Source organism: Vanellus vanellus, assembly GCF_965231255.1.
Source record: "Vanellus vanellus genome assembly, chromosome: 1".
In the NCBI taxonomy this organism is placed as follows: Eukaryota; Metazoa; Chordata; class Aves; order Charadriiformes; family Charadriidae; genus Vanellus; species Vanellus vanellus.
The window spans coordinates 221,320,185-221,348,086 of NC_138905.1; the positions used below are offsets into that span (position 1 = coordinate 221,320,185).

Genomic DNA, 27,902 nt, shown 5'->3' on the forward strand with positions numbered 1-27,902 from the left:
GGACTGTTCAGGGGTTGCTGGATATTCACTCATGGTCCAGTGCTGGTTGTGATTTTTGGCTGGCAGCGTGAAACCCAGCCCCTCGTCACCCCGCTTCCTGGGAAAGAGCCTGGAAAGTTCCCGCCCAGCAAAATCCATGGGCGCCCTTCCCTTTCTAGCCCACAAAAAGCCATTTTATTTTCTTTTTCATAGCTTAGTTGCTAGGAGGTGGTGTTCAGAGGAGCATCCTTCCTCGCAAGAGCCCCTTTTTCCCCATCCCTAATGCTCCTGGGGCTTCCCCGGAGATAAATCCCCCTGCAGAATCCTGCCCGGTGGGACATGAAGTTATCACTGCTGGGAAAAGCTCTGGGATGGCACAGGGAAGGACACAGAGTGGCAATCCACAGCAGGGCTGTCACACCCAGACTGGGTGCCATTAATGCTCCCAGTTTGGGACGTTTTGGCCTGGAAATCCCCATCTCACCCCACAACCATCCCCTCCAAGCTCCTGGTTATCGCTGGCGGCGCAAATGGAGATGAGCACTTTGGTCAGGACAACAAACACCACCAGATTTAATTTCCCAACAACATAGCGTGGATTTACCAGCACATCCACCCACTTGAATGAAAAAATAACACCAAAAAAGGGTGAAATGGCATATCCACCTCCTTCCTACGGTGCTGATGATGGGCTGCCCGGTGGTACCGGGAGGACCCTGGTGATTTCAGTCCCCGGTGGGTGAGGGGTGCGCTTGGCGTGAGCCGGACACCCGGCGCGGTTCCTCGGCACGCTGCCGCCGGGCCATGCACTCCCCAAAAGCCCGGACCTGGGGCTGGCAGTGTCGCCAGTCCTGCCGCGCTGCCATGCACTCCTGCAGCTCCCGGTGCTGTGCCGCGCATCCCGTTCGTGAGATCATGGCATCCACCGGGTCCTCGCCCTCCTCATCCTCATCTTCCTCCAATGACCGATGGTTCCTGCCGTGTCCGGGCCTTGCCATCGCTGAGCTGGGCTGCAGCGGGGCAACAGGCATCGAGGCGCTGCTTTCCCTTCCACAGCCCTGCGTGGGTCACTGCCCCTTTTTTGGGGGGCACCCCCTAGGGTGCTCTGCACCCCCCTCTCACACTCCTGTGGGTGCCCAGCACCCTCCATGCCCCCATGGCTGCCCCCATATGCTCCATGGGCCACCAGAAGGAGGAGCTCAGCACCCCCCCTCCATGTAGCCCCCACACCTCCATGGGTGTCCAACATCCCCCATGTACCTTACCCCCACCCATGGGTGTCCAGCACCCCCGTGGATGCTCAGCACCTCCCCCACGCACCCCACCCCCACCCATGGGTGCCCAGAAGCCCCATAAACCCCCTATGGGTGCTCAGCACCTCCCCCACGCACCCCACCCATGGGTGCCCAGAAGCCCCATAAACCCCCCATGGGTGCTCAGCACCTCCCCCATGCACCCCACCCCCACCCACGGGTGCCCAGCACCTTCCCCAACCCCTACCTGCCCACCCCCCAATGGGTGCCCAGTACCCTCCATGCTCCTCCTATGGGTGTCCACCACCTTCCCCACCCATGGGTGCTCGATGCCTTCCCGATGCCGTACCCAGCCCCCTCACCCCATACCTGCCCAGCAGTGCAGCGCGGCCCCTTTAAGTCTAGAGTCGGAATAGGCAGTTCCGGGGTGGGGCGTGGCGGCGGGAGCGCGCTCTCATTGGAGGGCGGCTTCCGCTTCCTCCTCGCGGGGGCTGACGGGAAGGACGGAGGCGGAAGGGGTGCCGATGCTCCGGCAAGATGGCGGCGACGCTGCGCATCCAGAGCGACTGGAGCCAGGCGCTGAGGTGGGCACGGCTCTCCTGGTCCCCTTCCCCTGGGCCTGCTCCCCTTTCCTCGCCCTGCACTCACCGTTGCGCTTTCTCTCTGCAGGAGGGACGAGGGTGAGGCCTGGCTGAGCTGCCGGAGCCCCGGTGAGTGCTGAGGGGCCTGAGGAGGCCTCACGGAGAGGCGGGCTGAAGGGGTGTCTGGGGGACTCGAGGGAGCCCTGTGATTTAGGAAGGGGTGGAGGACTCTGAGGGAGCCTTTGGTTTAGAAGGAGTGAGGGCTGTTAGAGGGGCCCCGTGGGTAAGAAGGACGTGAGGACCGTTTGGGGAGGGGGTGAGGGAGGTTAGAGGTGGCCCTGTAGGTTAAGAGGGATGAGGGAGTTTTTAGGGGGTGCCCTATAGTTTAGGAGGGCTTGAGGGTGGTTAGGGGGTTCCCTGTGGGTTAGGAGGAGGTGAGGGGGGGTTTAGGGGGGTGCCCTGTGGGTTATAAGGGACTGAGGGTAGTTTAGGGGTGCCCTGTGGTTAGGAGGAGGTGAGGGAGGTTTTGGGGGGTGCCCTGTGGGTTAGAAGAGGCTGAGGATAGTTGAGGGGTGCCCTGTGGGTTAGGAGGGGGTGAGGGTGGTTTGGGCCCCTGTGGGTTAGGAGAGGGTGAAGGGAAGGTGACTTCAAAGGGGTCTGCGGTCTGAGGGGTGGCTAAACTGATGGCTGCTCTCCCTGCAGGGAAGCCGACCCTGTATGGCAGCCTGACCCGCCGCGGGCTCAGCACTGAGGGTGTCCCTGACATCGCTGCCTCCGAGGGCTTCATGGTTGGGGAAGTCACCAAGGTGCCAGGGCTCAGGGGGAGCGGGGGTTGGTAACCACCTACCACACGTGAAGTGGCGATACTCTTATGCCAGCCAAAATAGTTGCCCAGTCCCCTGCATGGTCCTATCCAGCTATTGTGGGTTTCCTACCTGTGCAGTGCCCTGGAACTGGTTATAGTATCCCATAGTCAGAGTGGGGTTGTGGGTCATGGCTGGCCAGGCCATAGCAGCCATTGCTTGCCACCTGGGGCCCATATCTTGAGGAGGCTTAAGGAGATGAGCCCAACATTGCACCTTCCATCGATCCTTAGGCTGTGAGAGACCACAGCTGGGTCTAAGTTGTAGTTCTGCCTTGGCAGCCTCTGTGTTTCAGTAGGACTAACAGCACTTCTAATTCTTTTTCCTCTCTCTTTCCTCCTCTAGAAAAGCATTCTCATTTCTTGTCCTCATGAAAATGTGTCCACAAAGTTCCTGGCCCCGTACACAACGTTTTGTAGAATTCATCAGAAAAGTGTAAGTAACCTTGTGAAGTGAGTGGAAAATTACTGGAAGTGACCGTGAGCTTTCACAATGTGTCTCTGACTTGTGTGCCTGTTCTGAGGGGTAGCCTGTAGCATGACTTTGTGTGTGAACTAGGTCATAAAACATACCAGATCATAAAAACTTGGGAAACTCAGTCATGGTTAGGTTACTCCCAAAAAATAATCTTTAAAATTCTTTAGACTGTTTTCTTGCAATTGATCTAATTTCTGCTCGCCCATGACAGATCCCCCTGTAAAGGAATAAGATGTGTGAATTAGTGTGTCAAAAACCATGATAAAAATAAGAGGTTCTAGGCACTGAGCTCTTCATGTCTGACTGGTTCAAATCTGTCCCTGGTTTATAGTGGCTCTTTGCTCCTACATAATGAAGTTGTCTGTCTTTGATATTTGCCATGTGAATTTCTGTTTGTGGGGCTGGGAATTGAATGTTCCATAAACTCATCTTGACCTGGTGGGATTTTAGAGACCAGAAAGGTCCAGCTTGTATTTAAAAAGATAAATAAATTGCATGAAGTTCTCACTTATTTAAAAGCAGTCCTGTTAATTCGGTTGAATAATCTTCTTTCTTATAGCGCCCTATCAATCTGGGGGTGCAACAAGTACGGCTCCTCACTGAACAGTGGTACAGAAAGGCTGACTCTGACCTTAAATTTCATTTCTTCACTGAAGAGAAACACATAACTTGTCTTTACTGGAAAGTAGTCTGTACTTTTGCTGAACACTTAACCCTACGTGGAAATGATCCAAGAAACGAGAGAGTGTATAGCTTGCAGGTACAGCCGTCTGCCCTAAAGGGAGTCCCCTGAAGGCTCCCGGAGATGTTTTAGTACACTTGTCTCATGATTTATTGAGTAAATTATTGTGATAAATCCAGCCGGAAATGCTGAAAAGTTGAAAAGCCAGTCTCTATTAATGAAGCTCAAAAGCAGTATAAATCAAGGTGTGTTTTGACATGAAGGCAATTCTGCATCTCTATAGCTGTTTTAAGAGGAGGTTGCAGTAAGGCAGCTCGGGAGACAGAGGTGAATCACTTCTCTGAGCTTTGTGCTACTTAAGAGTCCCCAGCTGCCCTTTTGTGTGATAAATGGAATCAACATTCAAAGCACAGCGAAATGGAAATGCAGGCGTAAGTGTTTAGTCTGCTGTCAAACGGGTGTGATGGGTTACAGCTGCACTGCAGATCTCTTCTCTGGAAAGCAGCTGAAGCAATATCTATTAATATGTAAATGAGTTTAAAGCCAGTGTGGACTAAGCTCCAGTTATCTTTTTTACCTGCTGCCTCTTGTTCTGAGCACTCTTGCTTGTCCTTGCCTGTTTACGTATGCCTCCTAAAAGTTTGGGGATGTCAAGCATTAGTGAGGCTTTTCATTCCTGTTTGAATGACCTTCATGGGCTTTTTTTTTTTTTTTTTCCAACTAAGGAGCAAATTTCTACAGTTTGGTTTGTTATATAAAATGTTGCCAATGTACTTCTCACATTACAAATATGTAAGTGAATGTACTTAACAGCTGTTGTAGCAGCTAAAGCATTACCTTGTGCTCTTATTTAAATCTTCTAATACTTGTTTTACTTCCCAGTTATTTTTTTTTTTTCAAGTGGAGGTTGAGTATTGATCCTGCACCCTCTTAAAATTAGCTGTGATTTGAGCTGTCGGAGCTTTTCAGCAGAGTAGTTTGGTCTGACTCTTGCTTGGATAGGAGAACTTATGACTGAAGTGTGGTATATCATGTCCCCACAAGCCCTGGCTGATGCACGTGCAGCAATAGGATGCCATGTCCTCCTTAACATCTGGAAGCAGCTGGAGATTGATGCAGGTTACGTACTTGGTCTGCCTGAGGGCATCATCCATAAATCTCAGGCTTCTAACTGTCATCTTTCTAGGCAAAGTCTACTCGTATCTTTGGGTTTCCCTGTTGATGTGGATTAAATTGGACTGTCTCTTCAGGCTGTCTGACAGCTAAGGCCGAGCACCTGCAAGAGGATCGACAAAGCCTAGTCCTGTTTGAGAGTAGTTAATTGTTCAGAAAAACATTTAATCTGAAGCCTGGGAGGAAGATGAGCAGCCTTATCCCTTACGTACCTGACTAGGTGGTTGGGACCTGAAAGCGCACTGACAAACTGTTCAAGTTAAGACCAGAAACCTGTGCTTTGTCATGGTGGTGAGGGGTTGGAATGGTGGCAGAACTATGATCTGCATTTCTTATGGCGGATCTGCATTTCTCATTTGTCAGTGGATTTTACCACTGTAGTATTTTCTTCTAATCCACAGAGTGCAAATGAAATTGTTAGGAAGCCTTAGGAGGTGATACAGCATGACTCTAGTATCCAAATCTTGGAAGACAAGGCAGGTATTCCACTATGTAGTTGTGATAGTTTTCTTGTTTTTTGCAGGATCATAGAATGGTTTAGGTTGGAAGGGACCTTAAAGATCATCTTGTTCCAACCCAATGGGCAGGGACACCTCCCCCCAGCCCAGGTTGCTCCAAGCCCCATCCAACCTGGCCTTGAACACCTCCAGGGATGGGGCAGCCACAGCTTCTCTAGGCAACCTGCGCCAGGGGCTCACCACCCGCACAGGGAAAAATTTCTTCCTGATACCTATTCTAAATCTCCCCTCTTCCAGTTTGAAGCCATTCCCCCTTGTCCCATCACTACATCCCCTTGTAAAAAGTCCCTCCCCAGCTCTCCTGTAGGCCCCCTTTAGGTACTGGAAGGCTGTGATAAGGTCTCCCCAGAGCCTTCCCTTCTCCAGGCTGAATAATGTCAGCTCTCTCAGCCTGTCCTCATAGGATTGGTGCTTCAGCCCTTGGAGCACCTTTGTGGCCTCCTCTGGCCCTGCTCCACCAGGTCCATGTCTTTCCTATGTTGGGATCTCCACAACGTTCAACACAACATTCCAGGTGGAGTCTCACCAGAGTAGAATAGAGGGGCAGAATCACCTCCCTAAAGGATGCAACGCTATTGTTGACCTTTGCTCTAACAAAATCTATATAGTTGTATTTTCAGCCGGTTTATTGTTGCTGCAATCTATATTGGAAATATCCCTGTCACTTGGAAGATTTACGTGTTTCTTTCACATCTAGAATACCTGTTATCTTATTTCATGCACAACTAAAATACATCTGCCTTGCACAAATGGCAGCAATAATGTCTGGCATCACGGGAAAGGCTGCCCTTTTACAAGAATATAAGCTCAACATCTGCTGTCTTCAAAAGTATTCAGCACTCCTACTGTTTATGCAAAGGAGGCAGTTGTTAATACCTTAGTGTGACAGACTGTGAGGAGTTAGCCTGCCTGCATAAGAAACTAGTTTTGAGTCAGTTGTTTCAGAAAACTTGGGCTGTGCTGTTGACTTCATAAATACCTCAATGTCTTGTGAGTGAGGGCACTCTCAAGCTGGCCAGTTAGCGTGGAACAGCTTGGCTCAATTTCTTTTCTCTGTACAGGAGTTGCTAGAAAAATCCAGATTTCTGCTTCACCTGGGGTAAACCTGAAATACAACTGCTGTCTGTGCAGGCTTTTGACTCAGCATTTCTTTTTCTCCCTGCTTTGCAGATCTCTGCAGAGTCACAGGCAGAGAATAACAATTTCTCTGTCAAATTTGGTGGCAATTAGAAATCTGGGGTGCTTTGTGCCAGGTTCCAGTCACTTGACTCGTCTGCGCCCTGGCTGTGGGTCAGCCCTGATCAGCAGCTCACTCTTGAAGGAGGAATGCAGCAATCTGTAAACAGATAAATTGAGGAGAATTTCTTTTTATGCTGCCCTTGTCCTCTAGAAAAAGCCTGCGCTTCAGGATCCATTTGGGTTTTTTTGATTTCTTAAGGGCTTAGTTAATATCTCATAAAACATATTGAGACAGTGAGGCGAGAAACCCTGAGAAGTCCTCGCTTAAATGTTAGGGTATTATCAAGCTAAAACTGTTTAGCTAGGAGTATGGAAGCTCCTTTGGGTGTTTTAAATGAGTCCAGCGGTACGTCTTGGGGAGGTAATCGCACTGAATGATGTACGTAGCAGGTCTCCCCCAGTACAGTTAGGCTCTTGAGCAGAAATACCTATATACAGGGTTGTATAAAGCTAACGTTTGGTGTGTTTTTTATCCTCCTGCAGATTACCTGTCTTGATATTTCCAGTGGTGGAGGGCTTGGCGTGTCTACCAGCACAGATGGGACCATGAAAATCTGGCAGGCTGCGAATGGAGAAATAAGAGTAAGAGCATCTAGCTTTGTGTGTTGTCTGTGATGTTACTGAAGTCATTCGGCTGTGACTTTGGTCAGGCTATCTGCACACTGTGGTCTAGGGCAGACAAGAATCTGGCTTTTGATTGAAAAGCTAATTGAAATTTGACATCTCGGAGGTTTTAAGTCAAATCTGTTGGAAAGCATGGCTTCTCCCAAGGGAAATGATGCTCAGCAATCTGGAGCGGAGTCCAAGGGTGAAAATGAGAATGAGTACTTAGGAACGACAGCCAGAGTGTAGAAGGTAACTGACAGCTCCTAATCTGAGTGGTACAAGCACTGAATTTCTTCTGCAGTAGAGAAGAGATGAGGAAAAAAGACTGCTGCCTGTGATGAATTAACCATATGATAGCTAGCCGCCTTCCCAGTTAAGGTGTTTCTTGTGGAGCTTGACCTGTCAGCTGCTTCTTTGGCAGAGGATAAAGACATTTAGCCTGTTATTAGAAACAAATGTAGTATCCTTTGCTATGTAATCAGCTACTCAAATGGCAGAGGGAGGCCCAAAGTGTATCTGCCAGCTCTTTGACTGCCTTTAATTCAGACAAGTCTGTTGCAGGAATGCAAACCCAGAGAATTTGAGCTTAATCCTCTGCCCACACAGGAACACCAAGTTTTCCAGTGCCATAGCTCAAAAATTGCTCGGTGTAAGGGTCATAACAATGGAACTAGCACGTAGTTCTTTGTTTTTCCAGAGACTATTGGAAGGCCATGTGTATGATGTGAATTGTTGCAGGTTTTTCCCATCGGGCCTCGTGGTTCTGAGTGGGGGAATGGATGCCCAGCTAAAGATCTGGTCAGCAGAAGATGCCAGCTGCGTAGTAACATTTAAAGGTCACAAAGGAGGTACAGAGTACTTAGCCTTTAAAATGCTTGATCTGCCATGTGTATAATTGTCTTGCACCTGAGGGCGAATGTTCAGTCACCAGCCTGCTGCACTTTGTGCTGTGCATTTGTATTAGATGTCTGGAGTAGCTTTTTCAAGCTCGCAGAACTTGAATAAAAAGATCGGTGGTAGTTGTATTAGACTGATGGAACCTTTTCTCTCACTGACCTGTGTTTTCTTAATTAAGGTAAAAAGAGGGAGGATGCAGACATTGAGCCTGTTGTGAGTGCCAGAAGGCATTCTGCTCTCCCAGGGCAGTCTCAGCTTTCCAGAGCTCTGACCTGCGTTGAGTAGCTTTGCTGCCTGCACTGTGCTGGGAATGCACTGTGCTGGGAATGCCTTCTGCTCGCACCCAGATCATCCTGCTCACCTTCAGTTGCTCCGCAGCCTCTTCCCTTGCCCAGAAAAGCATATAGCAGTTTATTATGGGCTTGCAGAACTCAGGGAGGCAGTTACCTGCCTCGAGGCTGTGTGCTGTTGAAAGTGAGTAAGGCACAGCAAGAGCAGCTGCAAGGATACTTAAGTGATTATTTCTCTAAGAAGGGCTGGAATAAGCTTGTTCACCCTTGTACTGAGGGCAGGTGTTCCGCTCTGCCCCTGCTGATGGTCTTGCTGCTGAAAATGAGAGTAAATTCTTCACCTTCCATGTGTCCTCACGTAGATGATGCACTGGCCACCTTATGTGGCGAGTTGAATGCTCTTCCTTGTGTTCAGGGTCCACTCCTCCGATAATTGAGATAATTGACACTTAGTGCCAGAGAAGAACTGCAAGGGATGGAAAATGAGCCACCCAGAAAGGTTCCAAGAGCTGTGATCGAAGCAAATTTCTAGACAGAGCCTCTGTTAATCTCTGGAAAGAAGATTTTGTTTCCAGAACCCCTCGTTCAGAAGCAGTGTGGATTTATACGTAATGCATGAGCAGGTTCCCACTCTACTCCTGTTCACCCCTGGCCCAGAGCACAGTGGTCAGTGGTGCTGTCTTGTCACGGCAGGTGGTTGCTTCTGAAGGGATACCAACTTGAACACTTGGGTGATCGTGAGCGCGTCCAAGTGAGTTGTGGATGTGGCACCAGATGTCCAAAACCCTCCCCCAAATTATCTGCTCCTTGAGCAACTAACTGCTCGGTACAGGCTCTTGTTTTCCCAGTCTCACAAGGTGCAAGGCTTTATTGAAAAGGTTAATAAGCCCTGTGGCTGGCTGCCCAAAACCTGATTAACTCAAAAACTTGTCCTGCGCTGAATCTACCATTGTTCTCATGTGATCTATTTGTGTGGATTCAAAGTACTTTGCCGCAAATGTCCTGTAAACAAAATGTGGCAGGCGGTGTAACAGAGCTTTGGTCGGAACAATGCTGGCTAGCTCCCAGTGGCTCTGAAGTTGACTTTATTCACTGCTTATAACTCCAGCCCAAACTGCTGCATTCAGTTTGCTTGGCTTGTCCTGTCGTTTGAGCTTGTCACGTTTAATGACTGCTTCCGTAGGGAAAGCATCAATTAAATCTTCTAACCATCTGACTGTTCCCTTCCAAAAAAACCACTGCATCATTTTACAGGTCTAGACTCAACATCCCACAGTGAAATGAAGTATCTTGGGAATGTTAGCACTTGCAAAGACTGTTGTTTTGATGTTGCTGTAGCTGGATAACGTGGATGCTGCTTGCCCTGCACAACCTTTGGGATTATCCAGAGCTGGACTTGGCAACATTTTAAGGGTGCTTGGCCAGACTGTTTTCTGCCCAAGTTAGAAGTTAATTTTGGAGATAGAGACTCAGCTGCAGCTGCGGTGTCAGCTCAGTCTGAGGTGAGGTGTTGTGGATCATTTTATTGGTAATATCTTGCCTTTGTGCCAGGTGGTGGCTCCTGCTCTGCGTGGCTTGCTGGGAGCTGCTGCCTTCCACATACACCTCTTTATAGATGCTGCCCCTGCCCCACGTTGAACCCCACATAGTTGGCTGTGTGTGACTGGTGGCACTCTGGGGACAGAAGCTTGGGGCTTGTAGGTTGAGTTTTCCTTGGAAAATGAGATGCTTTGTCTATCTGCCTTCCATGTTGTCTGTCTGAACACAGCCTTTGCTTTGATGCAGGTATTTTGGACACTGCCATTGTGGATCGGGGAAGAAATGTCCTTTCCTGCTCTAGAGATGGCACTGCCCGCCTCTGGGACTGTGGAAAATCCGCCTGTCTGGGTGTCATCGCTGACTGCGGCTCTCCTGTCAATGGCATTGCTGTAGGCACTGCTGACAACTCATTGAACCTCGGCACACCTGAAAAAGCTCCTAGTAGGGATCTTTCTCTTAAAATTCGTCTTCATTCCCCTGTCCCAAACTGCTTAGGTCTGTCACCAATAATCTTGAGTGCGTGGCATGCTGGTGTGTGCCCTTGTACCACTTAGGGAAGGGAATGAGGGTCGCCAGAATAGAGCACTCTAGTCCTGCACAGGAATTGAGCCTTATCAAGCAGTTTAAGACTGGGATCTCTTTGATTACTGGTCCGCCTTGCTGCATCTGGTGTCTTAGGGTATGGAGGAATGCTGTTATGGGTTCAGCAGGGGTGATCCAAGCTGTCAGGTTTTGGTACCATCAAGACTCGTTGCATATCCACTGCTGGAATTAACTGTTGTCCTTTTGTCAGGCGAACGTGAAATTGGGACAGAAGGGAAAATCCTGCTGCTGGCTCGAGAAGACAAGAAGCTTCAAGGAGTGGGACTGCAGAGCAGGCAGCCGGTAAGGAGTCTGAGACTATCAGAAGTACTTATCTGGGACAGTGCTCTGAAATGCTGCTGTAAAATCAGCTCTGAGGCATCATTCCCTTCACTTCCACTGTTGCTGCAGCAGCTCCTCGGTTTGTAGGGTGCCGTTCGCATGGCTGTGCAGAGCACTGGGCTGGGGAATTAAGCCAGGTTAACCTAGATGGGCGAACTGGTTAGTGTTAATTGTGTCCCATTCCCCTGATGAGATTCACCACATCGCACAGAAAGGGACAGAACCATGCTGGAGGCAGGGTTGCTGATCTGCATGCCTTTGGCCGAGGTCCTACACTGCAGTATTGTCCCTTGTGTATTCCATGGAGGAGAGACTAAAACCTGGTACAATAAAATTATGCTTTCTCTCCCTCCTGCTGGCCAGATTTGTATATGGGGGGGGTTGAGGAGTAAGAATTGCTCGCTAATTTAACCCGGGTATGGGGCAGACTATTTATACGATGGCCAGTAGATGTCATCGTGAGTGCAGGAACTGCATGCTGCCTCATGCAGCCAAGTTGTAAAGATGCTGTTTATTCTGATGGGTATTTTAAGTAGTGTGTGAAGGGAGCCACAAGTGGTCACCAGTCCATCTCCCTCCTCTTGGCAAAGGGAGATGGAGTTGGTAGATCTCGGGTACTGAAGTTCTTATCAGAGCCATCCTAGGTGGTAGAACAGGAGCTCCTAATGACATGATTGAACTGCTTGTGGTGACTGTGGTGATTAAAGTTGGGTGGAACAGATAATGCTCACTGAGGCTGGTCCATGAGATGGCAAGGGCTCACCTGCCAAAAGCTCACAGCCTCTGTAACAATTGTGGCTCTGGGAGGAATGAGTGGTCTTTGCCAATGTGCCATGCAGATCTGGTCTTGCTGCTCCATGGGTGTTTGAAGATTAATCTGAGCTCAGCATCGGTTTGTCTCACTGTGTGACACATCCTTTCTCCAAAGGAGACCCAGGAGCGTTCATTAATTGCACTGTCTCTGCTGACTTGGCAAGACCGATCCTGGAGTGCTGTTTTCCTGCATGTCTTGGAGCAGAGCTGAGGGGTTATTAACCTAGCTCTGGGTTTGCCAGTTTGTGGCATGACTCATGGAACCAACTTTACTGACTTATAAATAGTTGCTTCCTTCTGGGTGTCCTGTGTCCTCATCTGTGAGCGTCTGACACTTGCATTTGTTCCTGTATTCTCAGGTGTTCCTCTTCGTCGGATCTGATGCCTTCAACTGTTGCGCATTCCTCTCAAGCACCTATATCCTAGCAGGGACTCAGGATGGGAACATATATCAGCTGGATGTGAGAAACACAAAGTGAGTGAGTGCCTGGGGCTGCAAGTATTTAAACAGTAACTATTTTTTTGGCTGGGAGAGAGAGCCAGGTTGAGGGTGCTGGCAGACAATTCCCCTTCTAAAGTGTGTCTACAGCCCAAGCTGTGGCACCATGAGCTTCTGAGCATCTTGCGGCCATTTCTTTCACTTGGGGAGCACTGGGGAGGATACTTCTCCTCAGGTTAGTGATCTAATGGGATGTTCTCTGGAAAGTGCCTCCTAAAAGACTATAGGCTCTGTGCAGGTTCCTTTAGTTACTGGAAAGCTTTTCAGTCTTCGTCTGTGATCGGGGGTGCTCTTGGCATAGCCTTACCTTGTAGATTATTGCTTTTTATGTGTGTGTGTGTATATATATAATTTTGTTCACGTACTGTGCCTATAATGTTATATATGGGCTAGATGAGGTGACAGCGAGGTGGATTGAGAGTTGGCTGCAGGACAGAACTCAGAGGGTTGTGATCAGCGGCACAGAGTCTAGTTGGAGGCCTGTAACCAGTGGTGTCCCCCAGGGGTCAATACTTGGTCCAATATTGTTTAATATATTCATTAATGACCTGGATAAGGGGACAGAGTGTATCCTCAGCAAGTTTGCTGATGATACCAAACTGGGCGGGGTGGCTGACACCCCAGAGGGCTGTGCTGTCATCCAGCATGACCTGGACAGGCTGGAGAGCTGGGCAGAGAAGAACCTAATGAGGTTCAACAAAAGCAAGTGCAAGGTCCTGCACCTGGGGAGGAAGAATGTAAAGCACCAGTATAGGTTAGGGGCAGACCTGCTGGGAAGTAGCTTGGAGGAGAAGGATCTGGGGGTTGTGGTAGACAGTAAATTATCCATGGCCCAGCAATGTGCCCTTGTTGCCAAAAAGGCCAGTGGAATCCTGGGCTGCATAGGGAAGAGTGTGGCCAGTAGGTCGAAGGAGGTCATTCTCCCCCTCTACACTGCAGTGGTGAGGCCACAACTGGAATACTGTGTCCAGTTTTGGGCTCCCCAGTTCAAGAGGGACAGGGAACTGCTGGAGCGAGTCCAGTGAAGGGCAACTAAGATGATTAAGGGCTTGGAGCATCTCCCTTATGAGGAAAGGCTGAGAGCGCTGGGACTCTTTAGCCTGGAGAAGAGAAGGCTGAGGGGAGACCTTATTATGGCGTACAAGTATCTAAAGGGTGGGTTGAAGGAGGATGGAGCCAGGCTTTTTTCAATGGTTCTCAGTGACAGGACGAGGGGCAATGGGCACAAGTTAGAACACAGGAAGTTCCGTTCAAATACACGGAAACACTTCTTTACGGTGAGGGTGACAGAGCACTGGCACAGGCTGCCCAGGGAGGTGGTGGAGTCCCCTTCGCTGGAGATTTTCAAGACCCGCCTGGATGCAGTCCTGAGTAATGTGCTCTAGGCAATCCTGCTTTGGCAGGGGAGTTGGACTAGATGATCTCCAGAGGTCCCTTCCAACTCCGAAAACTCTGTGATTCCGTGATATATGAATATCTGTGTGAATTATTTATGATCTATGTACATAAATGTAGATAGATTTAGCAGAAGACTTCTTAACAGCAATAGTCCTGCCACCAAAAGCACAGCCCTTCCTCTCCTTCACTGGTGAGACTTAATTGTCTTTGTAGGGTCCTAACATTTACCCTGACCCTTGTTCTGGCACAGGACTAGAACTGAGCTGTCGCTGAGGGCAGGAGCTGCTCTAAGTTGTTTTTTGTTGGTGTCGAGGACGAGCTCTGAGCAGGGAAGCGTCCAGATGGTACTTTTGGGTGGGGGCTGGAAGGTCTGGCACCAAAGCCTGAAAAGTCTTTTGTGCTGGATGAACTCCACACTTTTGTCTGTGCCTTGGCAAGGATAATCCCTGTCTGTAATCCATGGAGGCCTGCTGATGTTCACCTGCTAGCTGCTCTCATTTCCATCTTTTGGCAACATCTGCAGGAAAACCTGACTTCTGTCTGCTTCTGGAGGACAGAGGCTCTTTGCTAACTGCTGATCGAGTCCCCACATCCTGTATGTGCTCCTCATGTGTCTTTTAACCACGAGGTCGCTTTCTTCTTTCAGTGTTCGCACACTGGAATGAGCTCTTGGCTATAGACCGTAGTACTCATCCCTTGTTTCCGCTCCTTTTTCTAGCTCTCCAATCCAGGTCATCCACAGATCGGGAGCACCAGTGCTTTCGCTGCTCCCGTACCGAGATGGATTTGTTGCCAGCCAAGGTAACTCAAGTGCTGTGTTGTGCTGGTAGAAATTGTATAATCGAATCGAGGAGTTTTGTGCTCTTTGGGTATTTCCCTCTTATATGAGAGCACTGCCTGGCTGGGCAGTGTTCATGGCAAACAGGTGTAGTAGGAGCTGTGTTACACAGTTGCTTTTTGCCTTGTGATTTTTTTTTTTATTTTTTTTTTCCTGTGTTACTCCAAAATAGGGCCTCTAAAGTTGCCTCTGTGATTAGAGCTTTTTCCCATCTCTCTGACCTCCTCACAGCACTTTTCCCCTTTCCTGGGTGCTCTGTGATCTGGTGTTTCTAATGGGCCTGTTAGTGCTGCTTGTAATTAAATTCACTTATTTCACTAACCGGCTGATGTTCATTCCTTGCTTGGTATCTCTTCTGCTCGTGTAGGTGATGGAACCTGCTTTATTGTTCAGCAAGACCTTGATTATGTCCTCGACCTCACAGAAGCTGACTGTGACCCTGTGTACAAGGTAAGGAATATGGTGTATCGCCCAAGATAATGGGTGTAGGGAAAGGTGATGGCAGGTAGCAGGCAGCTGCCTTTATCTCGGGAATTCGGCAGCCTGCACAATAGGTTCCTTCACACAGTTGACTCTTAAGCTTTTTTTTCTACCTGAGTAGTCTTAATATTTTGCATAAACAAATCCTCTGTGGTACACGCTAGCATTATCTCCATCAGGCAGGAGCAAAACTGGCGTAGGTTGGCCATTGTTGTAGGACTGTGTTTCTGTAAAGAAACATGAATTAATTGTGCTCAGAGGATCATTGGGGTAAAAGCAGCAGCTGGCCGCTTGTCTTCTCTTGTCTGATGCTGACTCAAGACCAGCAACTGGCTCTTGCTGTTGTGTTTCCAGCTGCCCTGCTGCGCTCGCAGAGATCGGGGAGGGTGCCCTGGCTTCCCTGGGCTCTCAACCTGGTAGTGCTGGTAGAAATGAGCTCTTGTTTTTAACCCGTTCCAGCTCTGTGCTCTGGTTCCCTCTCTCCTAGTCAACGTACAGCCTCGCATGGAGGCTGAGATTTGAGCCGTACAACTCACTGGCATGAGAAAATTGTGAGAAAAGTAATTTTTTTCTTTTAAATCTGGGAAGAACCCTTGTGTGAGCACTTAACCTGCTCCTGGTGAAACCTTGAACTCTCCTTTAAAACCTCCTGTGCTGTTTCAGGGGACACTTGCCTCCTCTGCCCTCTGTAAAAGTCCAAAAGGAAAGCTGATCTCTGAGAATTTTACTTTTAACTGTCACTTGAGATTGTTACTGTGCTTAAATACAACTTTATTTCTTTCCCCCCCTTCTTTTTCAGGTAGCTTTTTGGGAGAAGCAAATTTACACATGCTGCAGGGACGGGGTAGTGAGGAGATACCAACTTCCCGAACTTTAAGTATTTGGATCTGGCTGAATAGCGGAGAGATGTGTCAAAATAGCTCTTCCAAGCTTATTTTCTTGTACAGTGTGTTTGAGAAATGTATATAGAAGTTCCTGAGGCTGTTGTGGTCACCGAGCTCTGTACGGAGGTTTTTTGGTGACAGGTAATATTTCTTACTATAACAAAACTTTCATCATTTTTAATTTGAGAGTGGTTCTGAGGTGTTAGAGAAGATCTTGTGTTGCAACAATTACGTTGTTTTTTTTTTCCACTGTGGGAAAACTTTCGAGGAGGGGGTGTGGAAAATAGAAATAAATTGGCATTGAGGAGTGATGAAGGTGACTGTATCGCAGCGTGGACTGAAATAAAGACACTGCTTTGATAACACCTGTGTGGAAACGAGATTTTCCAAGAAAACTTTTTTTTTTTTTTTTTTTTTTTTAAATAAAAGGTACAGAAGCAGGAGTGGCTGTGGCTTGAGAGAGGCGGGCGGAGGCCGGAAGTGGGCGGGTAGAACTATCCTTCCCATGGTGCCCCGCGCGGCAGGGACCGGAAGTGCCGCGCTGCCGCGGTGACCATAGCAACGCGGGGGGGGGGAGCGGGTCGCCATGGGGCAGGATTACTACGCCGTGCTGGAGCTGGGCCGCGGCGCCACGGACGCCGACATCAAGAAGGCGTGAGGGGGCCTCGGCCTTGCGGGGGCGACCCCCGGGGCCTGTCAGGGTCGGGGAGCAGCCGGGAGGGCGGCGGGAGGTGGGGGAGGCCCTGTCTGTGGCTGCCCTTTGCTTCCCCCCGCTCCTTACAGCGGGGACCTGAGGGGGAGAAAGGGCCTGGCAGAAGCTGTGAGGGAACAGTCCCGTGTGGGGGTGTCCTGGCACCTTGGGGCTGGCTGTGAGGCTGGGCTCTCCCTTCCCCTTTGTAGCTATCGGAAACTGGCCTTGAAGAACCATCCTTTAAAATGCAAGGAGCCCTGGGCGCCGAAGAGGTTCAGGCAGCTGGCAGAGGCCTACGATGTGCTTAGCGACCGTAAGTGGGGGGGAACAGTTGTCTTCCACGAAGTTTAGGGGCAGGAGGGATTGGACAGGGGCTGCAATATCTCTGCTGTGGCTGGGGGCGTGCTGGCATCTGAACCCCTGGTCACTGTCACACTCAGGGAGGTGGCATAACTCTGTGACCCACAGCCAGGCTGATTGCTGGCACGTATTCCTGTTTGTTGTTCTCAAGGTGGTGAGGGACCCCCCCTCTCCAGCCTCTGCCCAAGCAAAGCCTGAATCTCAGGCTCTCCCTCAGCATGGGAGAGTGTGGCCATTCCCAACTCCTCCTTGTTCCCTAAGCTTTGAAGAAAGGCATCTACGACAAGTTTGGAGAAGAAGGGCTCAAAGGCGGCATCCCCGTGGAGTTCGGTGGCGAGAACCCCTGGACTGCTGGCTACGTGTTTCACAACAACCCTGACAAAGTCTTCAGGGAGTTCTTTGGTGGAGACAACCCCTTTGCGGGTAGGTGGGGGGCTCTGGGGGTGACCCAGGGCTCTGTCTGTGGCTGCTGTGATGTCATGGCCACTGCCAGCTCTGAGCTTTAAGCTTTACAGGGATATTTCCCTGCCCAGCTACTCCTGGGTCCCTCTGGTGATGCTGGTCCCCGGTACTTGGAGCCTAGATCCTGACTTCCCCCAGGCTCCAGTGGGCAAGAGGCCTGGGGGGTGCATATTCAAGCTGGCAGCTCTCCCCAGCTACTGTTGTGTCCCTTTTCTTGGAGGATTTCTGGAGAGCAGCTCTGTGGAAAGGGACCGAGGAGTCCCGGTGGACAATAGGATGCCCGTGAGCCAGCAATGTGCCCTGGTGGCCAAAAAGGCCAATGGCATCCTGGGGTGCCTCAAGAAGAGTGTGACCAGCAGGTGGAGGGAGGTCATCCTCTCCCTCTACCATGCCCCGGTGAGGCCACATCTGGAGCACTGTGTCCAGTTCTGGGCTCCCCAGGTCAAGAAGGACAAGGAACTGCTGGAGAGGGTCCAGCAAAGGGCTGCAAAGGTGATGAGGGGACTGGAGAATCTTTCTTCTGAGGAAAGGCTGAGGGACTTGGGGCTTTTCAGTCTGGAGAAGAGAAGACTGAGGGGAGATCTTATCAGTGCTTATAAATCCTTCAAGGGAGGGTGCCGGGGGGATGGGAACAGTCTTTTTCCAGTGGTGCCCAGTGACAGGACAAGAGGGAATGGGCACAAACCTGAACATAGGAAGTTCCATCTCAACATGAGGAGGAACTTCTTTGCTTTGAGGGTGGCAGAGCGCTGGCACGGGCTGCCCAGAGAGGTGGGGGAGTCTCCCTCTCTGGAGCCATTCCAAACCTGCTTGGACGCCCACCGTCCTGTGCCACTGCTGTAGGTGCCCCTGCTCTGGCAGGGGGTGGGACTGGGGGAGCTCCAGAGGTCCCTTCCGACCCTGACCAGTCTGTGATTCCATTCTGTGATTTTCATCAAAGAGAGGGGTCAGACTGGTGTAAACACATAAGCAAGATAAAAACACTCCCAGGAAAAAAAAAAAAAAAAACCCAAACCATTTCAGCTGGAACGGGAGGGTGGTCCCAGACAGAAGCATGTGTGAGGTTTCTGGGTGGCTTATTTGGAGTGCTCAGATTCCATGATAAAGAACCGCCAGGGGACTGCCCCCCTCCTCGACCTCTGATGAGGTGAGGTGACTCCCCCTCTCCTCTCTCACGCAGAGTTCTTTGCTGAGGACGGCTCAGAGTTGATCCTGCCTTTCGGAGGGCTGCGAGGACGAGGAGCCCTGAAGCAAGATCCCCCAATCGTGCGGGATCTCTACCTTTCCCTCGAAGACCTGTTCTATGGTTGCACCAAGAAGATTAAGATCTCCCGCAGGGTAGGGGCAGCGGGGGGTGAAGAGGGAACACGCTCGGCAGGGGGGGAATTTTGAGCTGGATATTTCAGCAGCAGAGCCTGAGGCTTTAGGGCTGGTCCCACTCAGGGGACTTGGTAGTCCACAGCACTGTGTCTGTGCTGCTGGGAGGGATCTGCACCAAACGCTACACAAATTCTGGCAAGATCCAAACAGGTACCCTCCTCTCCAGGCTTGGCAAAGGGAATTCAGTGCAAGAGGTGATGTGAAAGCTGGTAGGAAGGAAGAGCTGATTCCGGAGGGGGTGGAGAAGGAAGCTTCCCTGCTTTCATTTTCACATGAGACTATGTATCCTTTCTGCTGTCAGTGATCTACATCCCCCCTTTCCCCGACTCTCCCAATCTCCCAGTTCCAGCCCTGAGTTTCTCGTACTTCATCTGTCCCCATTTGTTCCCACAGCCACTTTGCTGTGTAGTGCAAGCTGTCCTTGCTCTCCTCTCTGCCAGCTTGCACGCAGCTGGGTGAGCAGAGCAGTTATAACCCCCTCCCTTTGGCCACCTTGGTGTCACAGATCACCTCTTGGTGGTGTCCCTTGCGCAGATGACAGCCCTGCCGAGAAGGGCTTGAGGGTACTGGTGGATGAGAAGCTCAACACGAGCTGGCAATGTGCGCTGGCAGCCCAGCAAGCCTGTGGCATCCCGGGATGCATCCCCAGCAGCGTGGACAGCGGGGTGAGGGAGGGGGTTGTGCCCCTCTGCTGCGCTCTGCTCTGGGGAGACCCCCCCCAGTGCTGCCTCCAGCTCGGGGGCCTCAGCACAGGAGAGACATGGAGCTGGTGGAGCAGGGCCAGAGGAGGCCCCGGAGCTGCTGGGAGGGCTGGAGCCCCTCTGCTGGGAGGACAGGCTGGGAGAGTTGGGGGGGTTCAGCCTGGAGGGCTCCGGGGAGACCTCAGAGCCCTTTCCAGTGCCTAAAGGGGTTCCAGGAAAGCTGGGGAGGGACTCTTGGTCAGGAAGGAGAGCCATGGGATGAGGGGTAATGGCTTCAAACTAAAACAGGGGAGATTCAGACTGGATCTAAGGAAGGAATATTTTACACTGAGGGTGGTGACACCCTGGCCCAGGTTGCCCAGAGAGGTGGGAGATGCCCCATCCCTGGAAACATTCCAGGCCAGGTTGGATGGGGCTCTGAGCAACCTGGTCAGGTTGAAGGTGTCCCTGCTTATGGCAGGGGGGTTGGACTAGATGGCCTTTAAAGGTCCCTTCCAATGTAAACCATTCTATGATTCTGTGACAGACTGGGTAGCTGCCCAGGGGTGCCTGCCCCATCTGTGGGACTGTGTCCAGCACCGCAGGGTTGTGATCCAGCCGGTGGCTCAGCGCTGCCATGGATGGAACCAGCACCTGCTGGTGGCTGCTCTGATGACAGAGCAGAGCTGAGCTTCTACCGAGTCGCAGACCCACCTCTCTGGACAGGACCGGTCTCTTCTAATCCCTTCATCCAACCCCCAGGTGATGAATGAAGATGGTCAAACAAGCACCATCAGAGATAAGATCCTAACAATCGACGTGCAGCCGGGGTGGAAGCAGGGCACCAGGATCACCTTTGAGAAGGAAGGAGATCAGGTAATGACCATGGTGGGAAGTTTTGGGCCAAGTTTTCTCAGGACCAACCACAGACTCTTTGCAGGTTTCCTATTGCTGTGGGCCGTTGGTGGCATGGTTAATGGGGTGGTTCAGTGTTGCTGTGCTCAGAAACACTCTAAGGAGCCCTTCCTGCCTGGATTTTCCTTAGGATAGATAAAAACTAGTTGAAAGGAGTGGTTTTCTGCCTGCTATCGCCTTTGTGAAACCCAGTCTGATTTCCCTTGGCTTAGCAGGAGTCTTTTATCAAAGACTTTTTTTTATCTTAAAGGAAGAAAATACCTTTCCCTTCTCTGTAGCCAGCTGGAAACAGCAACAAAGGGACAAGCGTTTGTGTCACCTTTCCCTGCGTAAAATCATTTGTGCTATGCCAAACCATTTCCAGGTATCTTTATTTGTTTTCTTAGGGCCCGAATGTCATTCCGGCTGACATCACCTTCGTTGTCCAAGAGAAACTGCACCCGCGGTTTAAAAGAGCCAACGACAACCTCACTTACGTTGCCACCATCCCCCTGGGAAAGGTAAAGAGCCAAGCGAGGGGATGGAGCCAGCCCCAGCTAACGTTTGCCCTCTGGGGCTGCAAATGCAGCTCCGGGTCCCACTCCGTACCTTGCAGGCACTGGTCGGCTGCATGGTGGAGGTGAGGACACTGGACGGGAGGCTGCTGAACATCCCCATCAATGACATCGTGGAGTAAGTGCTGTGAGGCAAACGACTGGTGGGCTGGGTGGTCAGACAGGGCCTTTCTGCAGAGCTTGGTGGCCAAGGAGGTGAACAGCCCCTTTGGAGGAACCTCAGCATTGGCCTGTTCCTCCTCGGCAAGAGCTCAGCACTTCCCAAGCACGTTCCCTGAATTACTGGGGTGCTTCAAAAGCTTTTCCAGCAAATTTGGGGCTGGGTAATCCCAGCTGGGAGGAGGAGGATGCCCAGTGTGGGCTATTTGTCTGGTTTGGGGCCGTGTTGCTGGTAGCAGAGGCAGGGAGAGGGCTTGGTGTGGGTGAGTGGAAGACATGAGTCAGATGAGGGTACAGCCTTGAGGGCAAGGAACCTGGGGACACAAGGCTGGAAGACGAGGGCAGGCCACTGGTTGAAGCTGGAGGAGCAAACTTGCCCTAAAAAAAACTGCTCAGCAGCGTGCGTGGGGTTCTTCACGTGGCCATATCAGGGCTCGGTGCCGTGGCCCCTGTGTTGGGATCATCCTGTGGCTCCTCTCAGCCTCTTCCTTTGCTTCACAGCCCCAAGTACTGTAAAGTGGTGCCCGGGGAGGGGATGCCGCTGCTGCAGGACCCTCGGCGCAAAGGTGACCTCCTCATATATTTCAACATCTGCTTTCCCAAGAAGCTCACGCGTGACAAGAAAATGCTCTTGAAAAGCGCGCTCCTGTCCTAGGGGATGATGACCTTCCCGCTCTCCTCCCACCAATAAAGCTCTGGAGCCAGCGCTGTGACTGGGTAGAGGTTGTTCCCGGTACTGCGCACCCTAAAACACAGCACCCTTGAGGCTGTTTCCCCTGGGACTCAAATCCACCTTGCTTTCTGGACTCTTCTCCATAGCTGCCACCCCACAGCAGCAGCACCACAGTGATGCAGAGGGTGATGGAGGATTTTAGGGGGGTTGGAGTACTCCCAGCTCAGTTGGTGCGTGGGAACAGTGATGGTTTGGGGGTGACTGCGCAGGGTCGTGAGCAAAATACCAAAACCAGGGAAGAAAAGACCACAGGATTTACTCGAAGCCTCACTGTCCTTACTATTTTTGTCTTTGGTGGGGGGCTGGCAGATGTGATCCCCTTCAGTGTCTTTGCCACCAACGGGAAGGTGGTGATGGCAGCGTTGGGCTCAGGATGGGACCTCCCGCCAGCCATGTGTGGCCATCAGGTCCTATTTCAGCTGCTCATAGGTGACGAACATCATGAACTTCCAGGATCCAAGCCACAGGAACGAGGGCACAAACCTACCGGAGTGACCAGGGTTGGGGTGAGGGTCAGCACATCCTGTCCCAGAGTGATGGTGCCTCCACGCCACAAGTGGCTGTGTTTTGGAAGAGGATGGAAAAAGGTGGCAAACCCCTACTTGCCCCTTGTAGAAGGCCTCCGGCCCTTCATTTCTGAGCAGGGTGAGGGCACAGCTCCCACCGCTCCCGTGCTGCCCCAAACAGTGTTCGTGTACCTCATCTTCACTGAGTCTATGGGGGAGACAACGAGCGTGGTGCAGAAGCCAGCCCCAAAAGTAGAAGCAAAGCGGCAGGGGAGGTTGTCAGCTGAGTGAGAGCTGTGGTGGGATTTGTGAGCCCGGATTCTTTTAGGGACACAACCCTGGGGCTTTGTCCCCTTGTGTGGTGGATGCTCAGGATGGAAATTGGCCACAGATCCCCCAGCTGTGCCTCCACAGCAGAGCCAGGGCCCTCACCCCTTGTGAGATGGGATTTGAGCAGCGTGTCTTCTATGAGGACAGGCTGAGAGAGTTGGGGTTGTTCAGCCTGGAGAAGGCTCCAGGGAGAGCTTAGAGCCCCTTACAGTACCCAAAGGGGCTCCAGGAGAGCTGGAGAGCGACTTTTTACAAGGACATACAATGATAGGATGAGGGGGAATGGCTTCAAACTGGAAGAGGGGAGGTTTAGATTAGATATTAGGAAGAAATTTTTCACTTTGAGGGTGGTGAGGCACTGGCGCAGGTTGCCCAGAGAAGTTGTTGAGGCCCCATCCCTGGAGGTGTTCAAGGCCAGGTTGGACGGGGCTTGGAGCAACCTGGGCTGGTGGGAGGTGTCTCTGCCCATGGCAGGGATGTGGAACTGGATGGTCTTTGAAGGTCCCTTCCAACCTAAACCATCCTGTGATCCTTGATGAGATTGTAGGTCACCAGCTTGGCGCAGTTCACCACGGCGTTGCAGGTGATGTTGGGGGACATTCTTATGTGGACCAGAGTAGTCAGGGCCGCGGTGCTGGACCAGCCGTACCACTGGGGTCGCTGGGGCCTGCACCCACCTCTCCACAGCCCACGGCCACCCTCCTCCTTTGATGATGGTCTCATAGGCATCTACAGTGCCCTGGTAGCCATGGCCACCCTCCCTGCACCTTCACCATGTCTGTTGGCTGGGCAAAAGCCACTGCCATGGCCCCCGTGGTGCAGCCCACTGGCAGCCGACCCCCCTGCCAGGCACGTGGAGAGAGTACAGGGCCGGGGTGGGGGGGAAGAATATTTAAACCTATAAATCATCCATCCCATGCTGAAGTGCTTTCACTGCACGGTTACAACTCCATCGGGACTAAACCCCGATCCTGTGTAGTTTTGGGGCCTGGGGAGGGGCTGCCCGGCAGCAGGACTGTGCACCTGGGGACTTAACGCTCTGAACCTTTGGTGCAGACCTGCGTCACGCAGTCATACGGCCCCATGTGCGTGGAGGTGAAGCTCATCTGCCGCTGCAGCCTGGCCCCCAGGAACCCCCAGGGGGTCCCTGCATCCTCACCATGGTGGTGATGGGCCCGAAGACCCCCTTGTACTGCCCCTTACCTGTGAGCTTCGCCTCCCCCTGAATCTGTGCGGGGAGAAAATGGGGTGAAGTGGATTTACTGTGGCCACAGACCCCTCCTGCAGCTGTGGGATTTGGGGTAAGGAGGGCAAGGGAGCCCGGTTCTCCTGCAGCCGCACTTTGGCTGCATCCAGAGGGAAGGTGACGAGATCGGCCACACATGGCCTTGAACCCAACCATGGCATTGGAGTGGGGTGAAACCAAGCCGAGGGCCCAGAGGGAGCAGGCTGCCACCCTCACAGGAAAGAAGTTCCTCCTCATGTTTAGGTGGAACTTCCTATGGTCAAGTCTGTGCCCGTTCCCTCTTGTCCTGTCACTGGGCACCACTGAAAAAAGACTGTTCCCATCCCCCTGGCACCCTCCCTTGAAGTATTGATAAGCACTGATAAGATCCCCCCTCAGCCTTTCCTCATAAGAAAGATGCTCTGGTCCCCTCATCATCTTTGTAGCCCTTTGCTGGAGCCTCTCCAGCAGTTCCCTGTCCTTCTTGACCTGGGGAGCCCAGAACTGGACACAGTGCTCCAGATGTGGCCTCTGAATGGCATCGGGTGCACAGTGGGTGTTTTGGGTGGCTGCTCCCCATTTCTCCCTGCCTGTGGTGGGAGTGGGTGACATCTCAGGCTCTGGCTGGTCCTGGGGGGAGGAGAGGGGTGGGCGGAGGTGGGAGGATGCAGGTTGGGGTCCCCAGCTGCAGGGATTGGGGGGGTGGTTGTGGTCCGGCACCCCTGCACACACCCCATTACATGGGAGGGCTTGGGGAAGGGGGGGACCCCCTGTCTGCACCCCACTCAGGGCTGACAGAACCGGGGCAGACGGGAAGAGGACAACAGGGTGGGGACAACAGCTCTTTGTCCCCACGTGTGGCCATGAATCCACACATCCAGCTTGATGCTTTGTTGTTCCCCCCCCATCACAGAAATAATCTCTGCTAAAGCTGATCCCAATGGCACTCAGGGCAGCGTTCGGAATGGGGCCTTGTTTGGCTTTTCCAGCGGCACCCCAGGGGTGGGAGAAGGACCCTACGCCCTCCCAAAAACACCCAGCAAGGGAGCCCTGCTGCAATCAGACCCCATAGGGGCAATTTATTGGAAGCGTCAGTAAGGAATAACAGGAACCGTCGCATCCCCCCACCCTCAACTCCGTCCCACCTGCCCACATGACTCGCCTTGTGCCTGTCGTTGCCGGGAAGCGATACTCTTCCCGGCTGGAAAAAAACTCTAAACACTTTTTCCTTCCTCCCTAAACTCCTCTCTGGACACCTCCGTTCTCCCATGTTTCTCCACAAACAGCTTCATTTCTCCTTCCATCTCGCTGGTCCCTCTCTGGGTGGTCCCCGTTGGGCTGGGACTGTCACTGCTTCCCTGCCGCTCCAGCAATTAATATAATTTACTCCTGTGTCTCGCCAACGCTGACGAGAGAGGCTGGGATGGGGGGGGTCAGGATTGGGCCGGCCGGGCCAGCGCCGCGGCACGCTGCAGTTGCTCGTAGGAGATGAACATGACCACATTCCAGGAGCCGAGCCGCAGGAAGGAGGGGACAAACCTGTGTCGGGAAGAGCAGCGCTGGAGGGGACATCGTGGGGACATCCCCGCGGTCCCCAAAGCCCTGCTTGGTGCCCTGGTGGCGGCACATGGGTTAGGACATTTGGGGTGCAGTGGGCGATGCCACGGTGTGAAGAAGAGCCGGTACACACCGGTGTCTGTGCACACGCCATCGTTGCACTGAGTTTGCCGGTGCTCAGCGGGACATCCCTAAACTCACCCCTTGTAGAAGCCGGCGATGCCGTCCTGCATAAGCAGGGCGATGAGGCAGCTGAGCACATTCCGGTACTGCCCAGGGCTGGCGTTCATGTACCGCGTCTTCACCACGTCCACTGGCGATGCCACCACCGTGGCGCAGAAGCCAGCCCCAAAGGCGGCCACGAAATGGCAGGGGACATTGTCTGCGGGGCAGAGCCGGGGGTTAAGGATTGCGGGGATGGCGATGGTGCCTGGCTGCATCCCCCCCGGCACCGTCCTCACCTGTCATCAGCTGCGCCCGCAGCAGCGCGTCCTTAATGAGGTCGTAGGTGACGAGCTCCCCACAGTTGACAATGGCGTTGCGGGCAATGTTGGGCAGTGTCCCTGTGCAGGAGAATGATGGCATCGGGGATGGTGGTCACATCCCCTCCTGGAGCATCCTGGATGGGTGCCTCAGCCCTGCTGTCCCCATTCTTGTCCCTATTCCCATTTCATCCCTGTCCCCATTCCCATTTCATCCCTGTCCCCATACCTATGCTATTCCCCAATCCTGTCCCAACCTCCATCCCCATCCCATCCCTGTCCCCTTCCTCATCCCCATTCCCATCCCTCTTACCATTTCTGTTCCCATTCCTACTCCCATCCCATCCCTGTCCCCATTCCCATGCCTGTCTCCAACCCATCCCCATCCCCATCCCCATTCCCATCCCTGTCCCTGTCCCCATCCGCCCCTACCTCTCCAGAGCCCGCGGACTCCCTCCTCCCTGGCGATGGTGCGGTAGGCATCCACGGTCCCGCTGTACCGACGGCCACTGTCTGGCGTTGCCCCGTTGGCCTGGAATCGTACCTTGACCACGTCGGTGGGTTGGGCACATGCCACTGCCACTGCCCCCGTGGTGCAGCCCGCCAGCACCCGCGCTGCCAGCCCTGTGCCTGGAGAGGGAAGGCGCTGGGACCCCCGGCTCTGTGGGGACCCCCCAGCCCTGCGGGGACCCCCGGCTGCGTGGGGACCCCGGGTGAGTAGCCTGGGGTTGGGGGGCACAGATTGACGGGGGGAGTTGTTCGCCCCGGGGTGGGCTGTTTCCCATCACGGTGGGCTGTGTCCCTCGGGAGAGGGTCGTGCATCAGGACCGGGATGCGCAGGGACAGGGGTCCCGACCGCCTCCGCACTCACTCTCGGCACCCTTGGGGGTGTAGAGCTGCTTCACCGAGTCGTAGAGCCCGATGCGGATGGAGGCGAAGCTCATCTGCCGCTGTAGCCCGGCCGCCAGCCCGCTGTAGAGGCTGCGAGGTCCCTCCGTCCTCACCATGGTGCTCAGCGTCCCCAAAACACCCCGGTACTCCACGGTGCCCGTGCTCCGGGGGATCCGCACCTCGCCCTGGATCTGCGGGACGCCGACCGCGTCACCCTGCCCTCTGCGTCCCCAAAATGCTGCCAGCTCTGGAGTGGAGCCAGCACAGGGGGGAGTCTTGCTGTTGTGGGGTGCTCCCTCTGCCCACAGGATTTTGGGGGGAGGTGGTGGATCGTACCTGCAGCCGCACTTTGGCAGTGTCCAGGGGGAAGGTGCAGAGGTCGGCGATGCAGGCGGCTGTCCCCGCGCTGATGAACTTCACAGCGGCTGTTGGGGGCACCTCGGGGGGTTTCAGCCCCACCATCGTAGCAGAGGGGCTGGAAGGAAAGAGGAGGGGGGGGCGGTTTGAGGAGGAAGCTGGGATGTTGCGTCAGACAGGGCTTCAAGCAGGTGTCTGGTTTAGGGACAGAGGTGACAATGTGGCTCTGGCTGGCTTCAGTCAACCCTGAAAGCCAAATCCTGCCCCATTTCCTCGTCTGCGTCCCTGGGGAAACCAAGGCACGGGGTTTCCTCGCTCAGCCCGGGGCTGGTGTGGGAGTCATCAATGCTCACTCCCCCCCGCGGCCAACACGGGGTGCTCGGTGACAGCATGTCCCCCACAGTGACGTGCCCAGGGCCGTCTCCCCCGTGGCCTCACCGTAGGGACCTCGGCACCGTGTCTCAGCTCCTGCCTTACACCCCTCTCTGCGCAGCCATCACCCTGAGACCTGGCTCCTTCCCCCTCCCCTTATATAGCACCCGGGAGGACATTCCAGCAGCCGCGGGGCTCGGGTGACACTGAAACCCAGTTCCCCTGGTGGCATTTGAGTCGATGAGAGTGGGGTCACCCAGTACCCGTGACCAGGTGGCTGCGTTTCAACCACATGCTCCCACCGCAGGGTGCTGG

At 52.9% G+C, this 27,902-nt stretch overlaps 3 protein-coding genes across 3 annotated transcripts; 2 read left to right on the forward strand and 1 right to left on the reverse strand.

Annotated features, from left to right (window-relative positions):
• Positions 1–1,769: 1,769 nt before the first annotated feature.
• PAAF1 (proteasomal ATPase associated factor 1) lies at positions 1,770–16,356 on the forward strand (the record flags this gene model as incomplete). Its single annotated transcript, XM_082485911.1, has 12 exons — positions 1,770–1,816; positions 1,902–1,942; positions 2,516–2,619; positions 3,022–3,111; positions 7,249–7,347; positions 8,069–8,219; positions 10,344–10,538; positions 10,891–10,982; positions 12,194–12,309; positions 14,450–14,532; positions 14,937–15,019; positions 15,849–16,356. 12 exons carry the CDS (start codon positions 1,770–1,772, stop codon positions 15,924–15,926), a joined length of 1,179 nt encoding a protein of 392 aa, XP_082342037.1. The 3' UTR covers positions 15,927–16,356.
• A 146-nt stretch (positions 16,357–16,502) lies between these two features.
• DNAJB13 (DnaJ heat shock protein family (Hsp40) member B13) lies at positions 16,503–21,839 on the forward strand. Its single transcript, XM_082494182.1, has 8 exons — positions 16,503–16,587; positions 16,834–16,937; positions 17,246–17,407; positions 18,627–18,784; positions 20,269–20,382; positions 20,808–20,921; positions 21,017–21,093; positions 21,636–21,839. The coding sequence occupies exons 1-8, from the start codon at positions 16,520–16,522 to the stop codon at positions 21,787–21,789; spliced, it is 951 nt and encodes a 316-aa protein (XP_082350308.1). The 5' UTR covers positions 16,503–16,519; the 3' UTR covers positions 21,790–21,839.
• A 3,143-nt stretch (positions 21,840–24,982) lies between these two features.
• On the reverse strand, positions 24,983–27,742 carry LOC309681745 (putative mitochondrial transporter UCP3). The gene is made up of 7 exons (XM_082495687.1): positions 27,654–27,742; positions 27,195–27,333; positions 26,839–27,049; positions 26,400–26,597; positions 25,947–26,048; positions 25,687–25,867; positions 24,983–25,467 (listed from the first exon to the last, which is right to left on the reverse strand). Exons 2-7 carry the CDS (start codon positions 27,318–27,320, stop codon positions 25,362–25,364), a joined length of 924 nt encoding a protein of 307 aa, XP_082351813.1. The 5' UTR covers positions 27,321–27,333; positions 27,654–27,742; the 3' UTR covers positions 24,983–25,361.
• Positions 27,743–27,902: the final 160 nt, after the last annotated feature.

Coding starts and splice junctions, on each gene's coding strand:
- LOC309681745 (XM_082495687.1), bottom strand. CDS start 27,320: ATGGTGGGGCTGAAACCCCCCGAGGTGCCCCCAACAGCCGCTGTGAAG. Junction 26,598..26,838: donor CACCCCCAAGGGTGCCGAGA/GTGAGTGCGGAG, acceptor TTCCCTCTCCAG/GCACAGGGCTGGCAGCGCGG. Junction 25,868..25,946: donor GCGGGCGCAGCTGATGACAG/GTGAGGACGGTG, acceptor TCTGCCCCGCAG/ACAATGTCCCCTGCCATTTC.
- DNAJB13 (XM_082494182.1), top strand. CDS start 16,520: ATGGGGCAGGATTACTACGCCGTGCTGGAGCTGGGCCGCGGCGCCACG. Junction 16,938..17,245: donor CTACGATGTGCTTAGCGACC/GTAAGTGGGGGG, acceptor TTGTTCCCTAAG/CTTTGAAGAAAGGCATCTAC. Junction 20,922..21,016: donor CCACCATCCCCCTGGGAAAG/GTAAAGAGCCAA, acceptor CGTACCTTGCAG/GCACTGGTCGGCTGCATGGT.